The sequence below is a fragment of the Acanthochromis polyacanthus genome, chromosome 19 (genome assembly GCF_021347895.1).
Source record: "Acanthochromis polyacanthus isolate Apoly-LR-REF ecotype Palm Island chromosome 19, KAUST_Apoly_ChrSc, whole genome shotgun sequence".
NCBI classification, from domain to species: domain Eukaryota; kingdom Metazoa; phylum Chordata; class Actinopteri; family Pomacentridae; genus Acanthochromis; species Acanthochromis polyacanthus.
Genome location: NC_067131.1, coordinates 8,250,100 through 8,264,284, shown reverse-complemented (window position 1 = coordinate 8,264,284; position 14,185 = coordinate 8,250,100). Strand labels below are relative to the sequence as shown.

The 14,185-nt window shown below is 39.1% G+C and overlaps 1 protein-coding gene across 1 annotated transcript in view; it reads right to left on the bottom strand.

Annotated features, from left to right (window-relative positions):
- Positions 1–5,361: 5,361 nt before the first annotated feature.
- The window catches only part of LOC110949108 (paired box protein Pax-2a-like), a 33,326-nt gene continuing 24,502 nt past the window's right edge, over positions 5,362–14,185 (bottom strand). The window contains 3 exon segments of the mRNA XM_051939090.1: positions 5,362–7,289; positions 9,032–9,118; positions 11,135–11,236. Of these exon segments, the coding sequence (XP_051795050.1) occupies positions 7,168–7,289; positions 9,032–9,118; positions 11,135–11,236 (311 nt within the window). The 3' untranslated portion in view covers positions 5,362–7,167.

Sequence of the window (14,185 nt, the reverse complement as noted above, 5' to 3'; positions counted from 1 at the left end):
TGTTTCCTTCGATGACGATCGGCTGTTTAAATTTTCAGAGGGGGACTTCTGAATCAAACTCTGACAATTGAATTCTTTTTTTTTTTCTCCCCCTTCTTAACCTAACAGCTGTTGCAACAAAAATATTTATCTGCTCTGCGAATAATTACATTTCCTCCGGTTTTGATTTTTGTTTCCAAAGGAGCTGTTTATGGATAAAGGGAAAAAAAAGAAAAGGAAATGACAAGAAGTCGAGTTGACAGGCCTGGAGTGAGACAGTTAAATGCCCCTTGCTGCTCTGGATAATTAATAAATAAAGTACCAGGGGAGTCCTGTCATGGCTTCCTCTATGACAGGGGCTGTCTCCAGTGCGCTAAAGCATTAAATGACCAATTCCTGTCAGGCTAACTTCCACTGCACTCCCCTGGCACCCTCTCCCTCATTCTCCCTCTCTCTCTCTCTCCCCCCTTCGCCTCACACTGTCTCTCCCCTCCTTCCAAAGAGAGCTACTTTGCTCTCTTTGCTCTGAGTTTTTCAGCGACTGATGGCTCTAGTTCATTTCTGCTGAATTAATTGGTCCCTGAATGAATTCTGTTGACAGGGCAATTCATCATGTGTTTGGCCTGACAGTGACTGGGGTGTTGGGAGTGTGGTGGTGGTGGTGGTGGTGGGGGAGGAGGCGAGGAGAAGCCGGGGTTATAGAGAAAGGATAGACGAAGGATGGGGGGGAGTGGTTGACGATTCTGCCCCCTCTCTCTTCCACTTTTTCCCCCCTCTTTTTCTTGCTAACAGGAATAGCCCACATCACATTCCAGCTTCCTCCTCCTCCTCACTTCCACCGCTGAATATTTCCCAGCTAGCAGCAGCAAACAAACACGCTCGTCCTGAGAGAGCCAGCTGATTAGGGAGAGCTCCTCTGTCTGCTTTGGAGGATATCCCCGTTACTGGCCAGTCAGGTAAGCTGTAGCCCTGTTAGCCCGTGGACCAGCGGCGGCTGTTATGCGGGACCTGACACGTTCACTAAGTGAGGTGCATTGCATTAAGCTTTAATTGCATCATGTATCACACAATAGCCATTAGGGTAATTATTTACTGGTGAAGGGTAAATGAGGTTTGGCGCCGGGCTGAGCCAACCAACCAGTCCACTTTTGGCAGAGGTGTGGCGCTCACCTAACGCATCTAATAGCTGCCCCATTTGGAAATATGCTGTCATCCAAACCCCCCACAGGTCCCCTCTTTTTTTCTTTTTTTTTTTACCCCCCTCTCTCTCACGTTCACTTTCAGTCAAGCAGGGCACTTATTATGTCCAATCAATCAATGCTCACTCATTAGGAACCTCCCCTCAAGTATCCTCTGGATGGCCTCACGCAGCAAGAGTCAAAAATTACCTCATAATTGCTGCTCAGGCATCATAACAAGCTAGGCTGCCCCACTGACACGGCCATACAAACAGGTCTAACACAGGAATTGATGGATACTGGAGAATCATATTATATATTGCCATATCCAATTAGATACAGCACATAAAGCAGCAGATCCATTCCCCGGCTTTTCACAACGTCCAAACCACCGCTCAGATATGAAGACGTGAAAGGCATTTTCATATTTTCTCCACACCCGCCTCCCCTCCCGCCCGCCCTCCTTCATCGTCTTCTTCTTCGTGTGTCACCGCAAATGATAACATCCTGAGGATTTATTGTACATTTGACACACCAGTAACCAAATTATAATTCAGTTGCTGCGGCATATTCATAGAACCGATGTACAAATCGCACCGAGGAGAGTGCTACAGTCGGCGTGTGTTAGCGTGGAGGCGGATCAAAAGGTCAACAGTTAGATCTGACAGTGTGGTTTCGAAGTTGTCCCATGAATTTAACTATTGTGATGCCTGGAAGTACTAGGTTTTCTGTCAAAACTGCATTTAATCTCATGTTAGAGCTGCTTTTTTTCAGTTTCTTTTAAAAAGCTGTATTCAACAGATTGTCAAGCTCCTTCCAAATGTAAATATTTTGATCTTATGCAACCTTTAGGCATGAAAATTCAATTTCAGTTGGAGCAATCACTACAATGTGGCCTATATATTTTAAAGTAACTGCTGCTTATCCAATCAGAATCAATAAGAGTCAAAATAGAGCATTAAAGGTGGTTTTTCTCTCAATTTAATTAAAGTTTAGTATCCAAAATGTACTGTATATCAAGATTTCAGCACTCGTGCATTAAGTTGATTTTTTTTAAAAATCCCCTTCTGTTCTTTTTGAAAATCAAATGCACTTTTTTATGTGGACAGGCAGCACTTCTTCCACAAATTATTAGCTGAATGTGTGATGAGCAAACAGCATTGACAGGTGCTGATTGCAGCCAATCACATCGCCCCCCCCCTCCATCCACTCTTATGTATACAGTAAATAATATATATATTTATATTCCAGAGGATGCTGCTGTTGTCATCTGGCACGCTGCAGTCAGTTTGAGCGTGATTGACAGATACATCCAGGTTCACAGTTTATTGGTTTCAGAAGAGAGAACCAGATATGCCAATTTAGACAGGAAAGTGACAAAAAAGTTTCCATCTAAATAGAATAATTCTGCTTCTGGGAATTCTCAGCTGGGAAGACGAAGGAGTCAAGCTCCCCCCCCTTTTTTTTCTTTCTTCTCTCTCTTCTACCCCCCCTCCTCCTCCTTTAACAAGGGCTGTGAATGACAAACATATACGACAGTTAGAGGCTGACAGAACATCAGCTTTTGATGCTTCACAGGGGAGCTATGAAATAAACAACAGGCAGAGAAATTGAATTACAAAGCAAAAAAACTCTCCACTCGAGGACCCAGAGGTATCAGGGTGCAGCTCTAGAGGAGCTTATTTTCTCCTTTTACAATGTTGAAATTTGGGGGAAAATACGTGATAGAAGGACAGAAATGGACGCTTAATAATACCCTTTCTATTATAAGACTGCTATCTAAGCAGCCCCAGAGGGTTGAAGTCACTTTTGTGCTATTAAAACAACTTCAAAAACAGTATTTGAAGCAAGAAAGGGATGTCTGAATTACTGCATTATTCAGTCCCATTCTGACTGACATCATTTGAAATGTACATTCAGCTTTATCGTGCGCTCGCACAGCTCAAATCCTCTGCAAATCGCACGCCGCTAATCAGGACAGTGTCCACTTGTTGTAAATCAATAATGATATAACTAAGTCATACGAGGCGGCAGTGGCGGAGGGATTACGGAGCGAAAGAAAGAGTGAAAATAAGCTCTAAGAGGGATTTCATGCATAAATCTCTCGCTGCAACTTAGCACAAATTGAATTCAGGCACACTGCTAGAAAAATTAATTCAGCTTTACAAAGCGAGGAGAGGTTAAACACTTTATGTGCTGCTCAGTGATCCAAATCATGGAGAAAACATTCAGAGGCATTCTCACTGTAGTCTGTCTGTGCCGTGTGATCTTATACCTGGAAAGTAAATACATTTATCTCAAAACAGGCTCATTAAGTGCCTGAATTCATTGTGGCAAACAGCGTTTTTTCTAACCGTCAGCACAAAGGAAAAAGGTTATTTGTCGTCTTGAGCAAAATGTATAGACATCAGGTGTATACTTAGCAAGGTAGTACTTTATTTTAACCCTTGGTAGCATTTGTAAGCAGGATATAAACATTTAATAGATCATTTGTCAGCACATGTGACCTCTGCAAATTGTATATGAGAAACTGGTTTAGTGAAACTATTCTGGATAAAAGTTAAGTCCTGACTCATTTGTTTGGCTCTTCTGTCCCTCCGACTCAAATCTAAATATATCAGCAAGTATACTTCTAGTTATTGTGGTAAGAATGATTGCAGAATTATTTTTAGGAAACAAAGAACTCCAGATTTAAAAGACTGTAAATGCCTCAGCAGGGACAACATCTTTAAACATTTGGTAGATTTAAAGGCAGTTTGGAACTTTTTGTTACGTTTTGTGACTTATTTTACATTCATTTAGTTGGAATTTTGTGCTGCTCTGTATTTTTATTCATTTCACATATATTTTGTTTCTTACAGACAGAATTTTGATGCTTAATAACACAATATAACCACAACTGTAATCATTTTGCATGAGCATGAATAATGATGCGTTGATTTTTTCCTATTTATATCACCGCAGTAATATTATTCACTTATCTTATACTTCCTACTGTCCATGACAATTAACCAAAGTATCTGTTGGACTCTATCAAACCCTCAAGTAAAACCTGCAGCAGCAAGGAAGCCTTTTTTTCTCTCAAAGATAGAATAAAGTAAAAAATGAACCCTCACTCTAAACATTTTTATGCCCACACAAAATTTTAAGCCTTGCAGTAAGGATACGTGCAGTCATTTATCTTTAAATCTATGATCACAGCCACATTATATACTTTCATCAATCATGTCATCAATTGCTTATATTCCAACACAGGACCTTAACTTTTTGTCTTTTTTTCCTTCTCCTTCACCTAAAATGTCCTTATATTTGCTACTTTGTGGAAGAAATATTCAGATTCTTTGCTTAAAAGTACCTCAGTAGAAAATACTCCATCACAAATGAATGTCCTGTACTCAGAATCTTAGACTAGCAGTTAACAAAATATACTTAAAGTATCTAAAAGTGCTCATCATCTAGATTTGCTGCTTTCATTTCTGTTTTAATTTTTTTCAAGAAAGGATTTTTTGAGAGGCATGCAACTAAATCACATCATGTCATAGTTGTGCTATTAAATAATATAACATATTACCAAATTATTGTTACTGACGCACTTTTATGCAAAAAATGGTGTCATGGTTCATCAGTATGGATCTGAGTTTAGCTACTTTATATACAGTGGAACACTTGAATTTACAACAATAGTGTTGTAATAGATTGCAATAAATTGTTTGCAATAGGGAATTAAATCAGGTGTTATTCTTAACCTAATATTGATGTATTGATTGATCAGTTTAGGATAAACATGATCTGTTTTTCCCAATAGGTCAGTGAGACAATGAAGGAATATAACTGAAGACTTCTAATGTTTGTATAATACAAGAAGTATTGTGGTTAAAATGTAAAGATGTTAGTCCAAATAATGCTTATTTTCATCTGTTGACTATTTGTTAAGAATGCAAAATATCATAAAATACTGAAAAAAGCATCTAGCATAATTTAATCTAACATAATTTTTGTGTCCAAGTTGCTGTCTTTGGGTTGCTTTTTAATCTGGAAAAAGTAAAAAAATAAATAAATCTCAAACCATTTACTCTACAGTGATATAAAACAGCAAATCCTCATATCTGAGTAGCTCCAACCTGTTTGCTTAATGTATAACATCTAAATATCTTCCTTCGGTGAATAATCATTAGAGCTGAGACGATCAGAAACACCATGCAGGTCCTTTTGCATAAAAGATTTCAGACACTTTTATTATTGTACAAGTGATACCAGCATAATGAAAGTGATAATACCCATGAACATGAAAGACATTTTTTCTTACTGTATTTACAGAGAAGTGTCTTCACATCACACACAAAAAAATGCCTCTACAAAATGAACAATTTGTAAATAACATAACATTAAATAAACTCCACCTACCTTTAGGTTTACAGCTGAATATGCATATGATGACCATCTCTGCACTGCATAGAATTTATACATAGACTTTTCCTCATGAGCAACGTGGGCTTTTTTTTCTCCTAATAATAATAATAATAATAATAATAATACTGCTCTCATGATGCATATAATAGGCGGCCTGTAAATAAACATTAACAAGAACTAAGTCTTTGGCAAATGCAAAATACATTCACTTGACAGATGAAGAAAAAAAAACATCAATCCAGCTTGATTCAAAGAAATGACATGGCCTGAAACATGTGAGGGAGCTTAAGTTGAGGAGGGAGGAACATGTTTAAGGCATTTAGCTGAAATTGTCGCCCTGCTTTCTGATGTTATTGGAGTTGCCAGAGTTGGGAGTGAATCTGGGCGCTTCTGTTCTCAAACTAGACAAACGATGAAACATGGTTCGACTCGGGATGGCTGTTGTATCCTTTTTCTGTGGTTGTAATGCCAAAGACTTAATAAACTGAAATAGGAATGGAAGCTGTGAGAACGTAGCATAGTGCACATCAAGGCAGTGACACGATGGGGCCTTGAATTACGAGATTAACTGTAAAAACTGTAAGTGCCTTCTTCAGACTGAGACTTTTTAGACTTACAGCCAGTTTTAGTGTGAAATAAAGCAAATATGCACATCATTTTTCTGCATAATAACGCTCCAGTGTTGCAAACTTCCAAAATAGTGCAAAATGAACAAAAAAAAAAGACACAAAAAAATACGATTTTTGCCTGATGACCTCTTGAATCCTGACAAATAAGACATAGTAAAACACTAGCCAAGCAGTCTGCAGTTTTTACGAATTATAAAAATGAAATAAAAAAATCATTTTTAAGAATATATTTACTAGTTTCTTGAAATCTTGCAAATAGCAGGTGTGCCATGGTGCTATATTGTCATGGCTCCCTCTATTTTCAAACTGATGTTTATTTATTTCATTTTTTTCTCCTTTTTTTTTCTTCTTTTTTACATCTTGATTGTGTATCACAGAGAACATGTCCTAATCTTCTCATGGCATCGGAAAAAAGCGATCGATTTACTCATGCTGGATGTTTGGTCGGTGACTGTTCAAATGGATAAAAACAACGCTAGCCTGCCACAGCCTGCGTGTGCTGCTGCTAATCCCCTCTGGTCTGAATCAAGTGGGAGACGAATGAGGAAACAGAAGGAGGAGAAAAAAAAAAGGCTGCTGCTACATTTTAAGCTCCGGACAGTGTCCCTGCAGAGAGCCATCAAGAAAAGGAATGTACAGTATTGATCCACGATGGGATGAAACTGTGACACTGCTAGAAGGGAAAATAAATTCAGGATATTTTTGTTTTGAGTCTTTTTCCGTTTTTTTCTCTTTTTTTTTAAACCACTGTTGTGAGCCACAAGTGTCAGCATGTGTGTCTTTCAGTGTCCGTGGTGACGTCTTGAAGATTTATTTATTTCTTTTGGCTTTGAGTGTCCAAAAAAGCTGCGATGACGGAGAGAGAGGACAGAAGATGTCTTGAATCCCCCCAAATAAACCCTTAAGTTGCTTATCGTGTCAGCCGGGAACATTTTATGCGCAGTTGCTCAGTGTCCAGTGGACCATGCCGCTCACACCGGGGCAATATGGAGGCTGAGGCCATGGTCCTGCAGGTTGATTTGGTTTCCATGGTAACTAGTGACGGTCATAGGCAGTGGCAGCAGTGGGAGGGGCGGAGCCTCTCGATGCGGCACTATAATAATAAGGGGAACCTGAAAGTTAACAGAAGAACGAGCCATTTGAAACAACAAATACAGTTTTTACTGCCATTTACCAATTTTGTTGTCATTATTATAAGTTGCACCGATAGACATGGTGTTCGGTGAATACACAACATTCAAAAAAAGGCATCAAAATTTGTCAAACCCTGCCCCCCAAAGTTACTGTTACTGCTACACCTGTCAAGGTTTCCACACTGGCATGGCATATAATGCAGTTAATAGTGATAATAATAGCTGATTAGACACTCATATTTTTTTAGAACGTTAGAGAATCATTGATTCCTGACAGACATGAATAAAATCCGGATTTTCATTCAGTTTTATATGCAAAACTGACTAGTTTTGTAGCTGTAGCTAGCTAGTTAGTTCATCAAACTATTGTCTGGTGCATGCTAGGTGAAAACCATCTTTCTATCTTGTCATTGACTTTAGTATTATGACTGTTTTTACTAGGGCCAAGACCTGCGTACTGTATTTCATTCCTCATGGTCCATGCTATGAATGACATTAAATATCGTATCATATAGTATTGCATGGTATCTTAATCTAGCTTTCTAAGATTTGCAAATGACTATTTAAGACGAGAGTCATACATATGTAGCTGGATGGCTCAACACATGATTTTCTGATAATTACCTGAAGCTGAAGCTGCATCCTACAGGTAAAAAGCTAGCATCCTGAATCCATGATCCATGTAGAAAACGTGAAACACCTAAAAAGTAGTTATTTTTTCAGTATCCTTGGATGAATGCTGGATTGGGCTGCTGTTCTAACATAAATCTGTTTGTTGGTTTTGCTTAGCATACGTATGTACCTTTTCCAAATAATACATTTTAACTTTTTAGATTACAATCGAAAGTACTTTAAGATTGTTTTGTAACTGCGGAGACTAGAGGCTTCTCTGTGCACAACCATCTAGCTAGCATCTCCCAAAGCCCACATATGAGGCATTTAGGGAACATCTGTAAATTGTTATGTCTGCTGATAAGCACATTAGAAAGGGAAGTGCTTTGGCTACAGTTTAATTGATATTTTGCCACTAAATTCAGGTCAAAAAAGGTTGTTTAAGTCTTGTTTTGATTCAGAGTTTGTACATTAGTAGGACTATAACACTACATTAAATTAAAAGCAGTGAAAATATTTCAGTTGCAGAAAGAATTATGTTGCCCAAGAACAACTATTCTGTCAGGCAGTGTCTTGCAATTGTTGGTAGTACACGACTTATTAGTTTGGCTATATAAATCCACACCACAAAGAATGCAAAGCCACATCTGAATGCCATCTAAAGGAAAAAAGAAACAAAAACTATTTCTCACTCAAAAAAGACTCAAAAATAGACTTATTGAAGTAATCTGGTTGCAAAAACAACTAAAATCTTACAATGACGGTTTTTTCCAGTGTTGTTTTTGGTTTCAGATGTAACACTTGGTAACCTATTAATAATAAACTAGTTAGTAGTGCTTGCTACCAATTAAAGCTTATATTAGAGCAGATTGAGGCACACTTTATTCCATTTTTTCCACTAAAAATCGCAAAAGACAGATCACTGCTCTTCTTAGTGCCCTATTCACACTGTTTTGACATGTGGAAGAATCCAAAGCCTGAAATCCGAAGCATTCGGCTGCTAAGGCCACAATTGGACAATCTCATTTTATTTCAGGGAGGGATTTACTAAACGGTCATTGAATCGCTTTCATCAAGTGCCTCTACTCACTTAGTAATGCTGGGTTGCTGAATCGCCAGGCTTCATTGTAGGTCGTGTACTGCGGATGACTGTAGGGGTTCCCCGAAAACTCACTCCCTGCAAAACAAAACAACAAATCAATTAGCATTTCAATGCGTCAAACCATTACCCCTTCACATGCACTCATTTCTCGTCTTTCAAAACAGGATGCAATTTGAGGGTGGAAATGATAGTCATCGATGTGCGGCCAGTCAAGCAAGTAATTTATTTCTTTTTCATTTCACTTAAGTTATGCAACACTGAACAATACAGGATGTGACACTGAAGGCGGCTTTCCCTGTCCCATTTATGGATATCTACCCATTCTTATTCCTCCAGTATATTCCAAACCAGTCTAATAAATACAGAGTGGTAATAAACAGCTTCATGCATACATTTTTGATATGCTGCAATAAATCCTGCAGCCTTTCTTGGAGGATTTTTTTTTCTTCACGTCTTCCAATCTGAAGCCCCCCTCTGGATCTGGTGCCCCTTGCAACAGAAATTACATTGCAGAGGGGAAGTAACGTGGACTATGTCAGCGAGTACTGCTGTTGGTTCAACACGTTTCTTCCTTTTACGAGACAATAAAGGCTCGATTTTATACGAAGCTGGTGAGAAATGGCTTTGCTTTAACAGTATTTTGCGCCTGCCACTAAATCTTAGCGGTTGTGTATAAGATGAATCGGTTGTAACACAAAACCACAAGCCATGGGATTAAGGTCCTCATCTTTTGCTGTGCGCCACATAAGAACAAATGGAAAGTAAAAGTATGTTTGACTTGACTCGTTTCCACCCACATGGTTTAACAGTTTTATTAGCCAAAATCCTAAAGTAAATCCGGACTGTGCTGCCACCGGGTGCTCCCACGTGTCTCTTTGTTTTTTAGTGGTTGCTATTAAATGGATTCAACTGTTTGGAGAAGAAAAGAAATTAGATTGTGGCTATATTTGCATAACAAATGCAGAAAGAAAAACTAAAATAGTCCAAATTATCAGTCACTTTAATATCAAAAATATTCAAATATACACCAAACACCACTGGATTGAATTCAAGTCAATACCAAAACATGACTTGACACCATAAAAAAACATCATAATAATAATTAGTATAACAACAAATTATTCAAAACAGAACAGAAAACTGAGACATATCAAAAAATCTGCACAGACTAATCAAACTAACTGCAGGACAAGATGCCACCGCCACTAAAATTTGCAATTTGAATGAACTGCCCCTTTAAAAATACTCAACAAAACCAAGTTTACCACCAAATTCAAGTCAAATGCATGTTTCTTTTTATGATTGCCTGCTAACTACCAGACAAAAACAAAACAAAAAAACACCAAATGGAATCTAAATATTCCCTCCCTGTCTGATAATGAAACATGTTATGGCAGCTCTTTATAATGGAGCAAAAATAGAGGAAGAGCCGGAGTCTGTGATGGGTTGCGTGATTGCTAAATGATATGCTAACACACCGCACACTCCACTGGCTTCCCCCCCCTCTCTGTCCGTCCGTGTGGTTCACATCAAAGCTTGCTGAAAGCGGTGATGCTGGAAGCCAGCAACCAAAAAGCTGCATCTTTTGCCCTGTTTCCTGGCAGGCAAACACAGGCCTGACCTCCTGAGAGACACAGCGATTTGAATATTTACCGGGCTCCCATGCCTCTGCCTTTTGACCCTTAACTGTTTGCCGTGAACCTGAACTGCAGGTTAAGTAGAGGAGGGGAAAGGGGATATGCTCCGGAGCGCAGAGGCTTGGGAAGGGCTGGTGCCGGTGCTGTTTATGGAGGCCGGCGAGGATGGCCACGCGGGGAGATAATGAGCCAATAAGGGCCTGGAGAGGAGAAGCAGGAAGGAAGACTGTCCTCTCTGATCACTTATTCAGCTTGTCTAATCCAATCATACAGCTAATATGAGGATGTGTGCGCCTCTTTTACTCCTCGGGTCAATATTCATCGCCTCTGTGCATAATTTGCCACTAAAGCCTCTCCGCTCACTCTGCTTCTCAGCTCCTACACATGTTCCCGTTGAGGGCGACGCCACCTGTTAAATGGGCCCTAATGAGCGAATACGAAGCCTCTCACTCACCAGGAACCATCCCAGCGAGCGTGGAGGTCGGGTAGCTGCCCTGGCCTGTCGGGGGGACGTGAGGGGGGTAACCAGGTAAGGTTGTGTTGGCCATGTCCCGACCTGCAGAGACAAAACAGAACACACACAAGAGCTGTCAAAAGGGGGATGCTGGGCTTTAGTTTGTGACTTGGACAACCCGATTCTGAAGTTTGAAGCTGCTCTGATGAAAGTAAATGACAACTTTAGAATAGAATAAAATAGTGCATAATAAGTAAAAGCAAAAGCACATGCATAATACTAGGTACTCGGTCCAGACAGTTAGTGTGAGTGTTTAATGGAGATTTTACACTGATTTCAGCCTTCATAAAGGACTTTATGAAAAAAAATCGCAGTTCTTTTATTGTGATAATGCATTAAATTCAATTTTTTTTGGATGGAAAAATAGTAGAAGAAATATTTCCAGCTATATCTTAAGCAGAAAAATTGAGACAACATAAACTTACATCGATTAAGTGACACATACATATATACATTTATGGTATTTTTGGCTCATTTGTATCTGACACATCTATTTCTATTGTTATTTCTATTGTTAGTTTCTTTCCATGTGCTCTGCTGAAAGTGAATAGCAACCTGAAAAATTCCACTGTGTTTTTATTGTGATAATGCATTAAAATACGACTATTCAGATGGAAAAATAGTAGAAGAACTATTTCTATCCTTAAATTAGGAGGTAAAATGCTCTTTTGAGGTAATCAGTAAATTGAAATATAAACCTACATATACTGCTTTGAGATATTTCTATACTTTTTTGACATTATTGACTCATTTGAATGTGATATATATGATAAAAGCAACAGCCCAAGGTGGTAGCATCATATTTTCTATTTTTATTTTCTTTCCATATGCTCTGCTGAAAGCAAACAACAGCTTAAATGATTTTTTTAAAAAACACCACGGTGCTTTTATTGTGATGGTACATGAAAATAAGACTTTTTGAGTGGAAAAATAGCAGAAGAAATATTTCCATCCTCAACTTAAGAAGCAAAATCCTCTTCTGAGACAACCTAAACCAGGAAACCAACACTATACTTAGCCAAACAAGTGGCTGCTTTGATGTTGTTACGTACATTTATGGCGTAATTGGCTCATTTGTACATGATACATGTAATAAAAGCAATATTCTAGTGTGGTAGCCGCTTAAAAAGAAGATATTGAGTTGGAATTTCCTTCTTTTTAACCTGATCATATGACTTATGTGTAAATTCCAAATCTGCCAAGTGAATGTAAGTAGCTGTTGTGATAAAATAGAAAAGTAGTGTTAGGTAAAAAGTTGTATTCAAGTGTGCTTTGTAGCTTTTCACCTCTACTTTTGGTGTGCCGCTCCCCAAGTTCAAACTCTTGCAATTACACAAAAACAACCTCTGCTTTTGATGTAAATACACCATTTACTGTGAACATCATCTCTCCTCACCACCACCTCAAGTCAGTCAACACCAAAACTTCTACGATTTCACCGTAGCAGACATTCGACCTGCCAGAGTCAAACGTTTGTCCCGTAAACATGTTACTCAATACCAGTAAGCATCTCCAACTGGTGGACTCAAAACAATTCAGCAGCTGAATTCTAGTCAGATAAATACGTCTCCTCATTAAACGGTTCAAAGTTCCCTAAATATGGCAGCCTTTCCTGAACTGAGCCCCATAAAGCTGCTGTCTTTTCTGTAAAGGCAGAGCACGCAGGCCCCTCTGCAGAGCGTCTGGCTGCAGATATTCAGCTCTGTAATTGAGAGTGACGGTTGGGCTGTCCTCGCTGGCCACAGGGACACTCGGACGACAGCACGTAACCCCAATCTGCACAGCGGCCGGGGCAACAGAGGCCCCTGCTATATTGTCAGCTGCGAGGGCCACTCGGACTCAAAGGGAGAATCATCTCCCAACGGAGCTTTAATGAGGAACTAGTGGATGAAATGCACCATAACGCCACAAGACAACAGTTGTCCATGCTGTTGCTTTTATAAACACACACAAACAAAAAAAAACCCACAGAAACACAGCAACTCTCTAATGATCATCCAGAATGATTTGGCTTTTTGTTTTGCCCAGGTCAGGTCTTCATTTCTTCATTTTATAGTGGAAAATTTGCTTGTAGATCACTGTGTTTTAGTGGTTGTTGTTTTTAATGTGTTGTTGGATATTTACAGATTTACAAACTTTCATTTCTTGTCTGTTAGGAATACTGTTTTTCTCCAACTGGCCTTGATTTTGCACCCTGCACTACACCTAAAAGCTCTCATTTTACAAGTATCTGTCGCTCAAACTTAATAGGTTGTCTCCCTATTTTATGCAAAGCAAAAACACTCCATAAAAGAGTGGAAAAAAATCAACAAAAACAGTCCAGAAACGGTCTTCATGCTTCGTAACGAACAGAGAAAACAACATTAAAGCTGCACTTTTTCTTCCAAGTGCAAAAGACATTTGTATTACACAGAAACATGCTTCCATGATTAACTTTGCAAATAAAACACTGGCAAATATATGTCAACATTAAAACATTAATTATATAGCTGTAACATTATAATGAATAACTTGTTTGTTCAATTAAAGATGCTACTACAGGGGCAGGGCTGTGAAAAGGTTGGTGAGAGGCAGGATGGCAGGATGGAGGTGCACAAGGCCGAGGTCTGCCAGGGAGGATGAGGATGAGGAGGAAGAGGAGGTAAAGGTGATGCTGGGGGTTAAATGAGCCATAAAAGCTTTAGAAAGCTCCTCCTTAATTTAAAATGAGTCTGGATGGATGAAGGCCCTTTTTTCCTTAGATACCAACAGAGACAGGAGTGTGTCTCCACCAACAAATGTAAAAGTTCTCACAATTTTCAAAGCTGTTTCCTCAAATTTGATTTTGTGGACGGTGTTTTAGTTTTAGATTTTCCCTGTGGCATGTGGGATGTAATTAGGGACCTTTTCCTCAAACGCAGCCCTGTTCTTTCAATTCACGCCTTCTTTTCTAATAGATTTCTGAAACATTTCACTTTTTACGCCACTAAATGTGCTTTAAAAGTATAATTA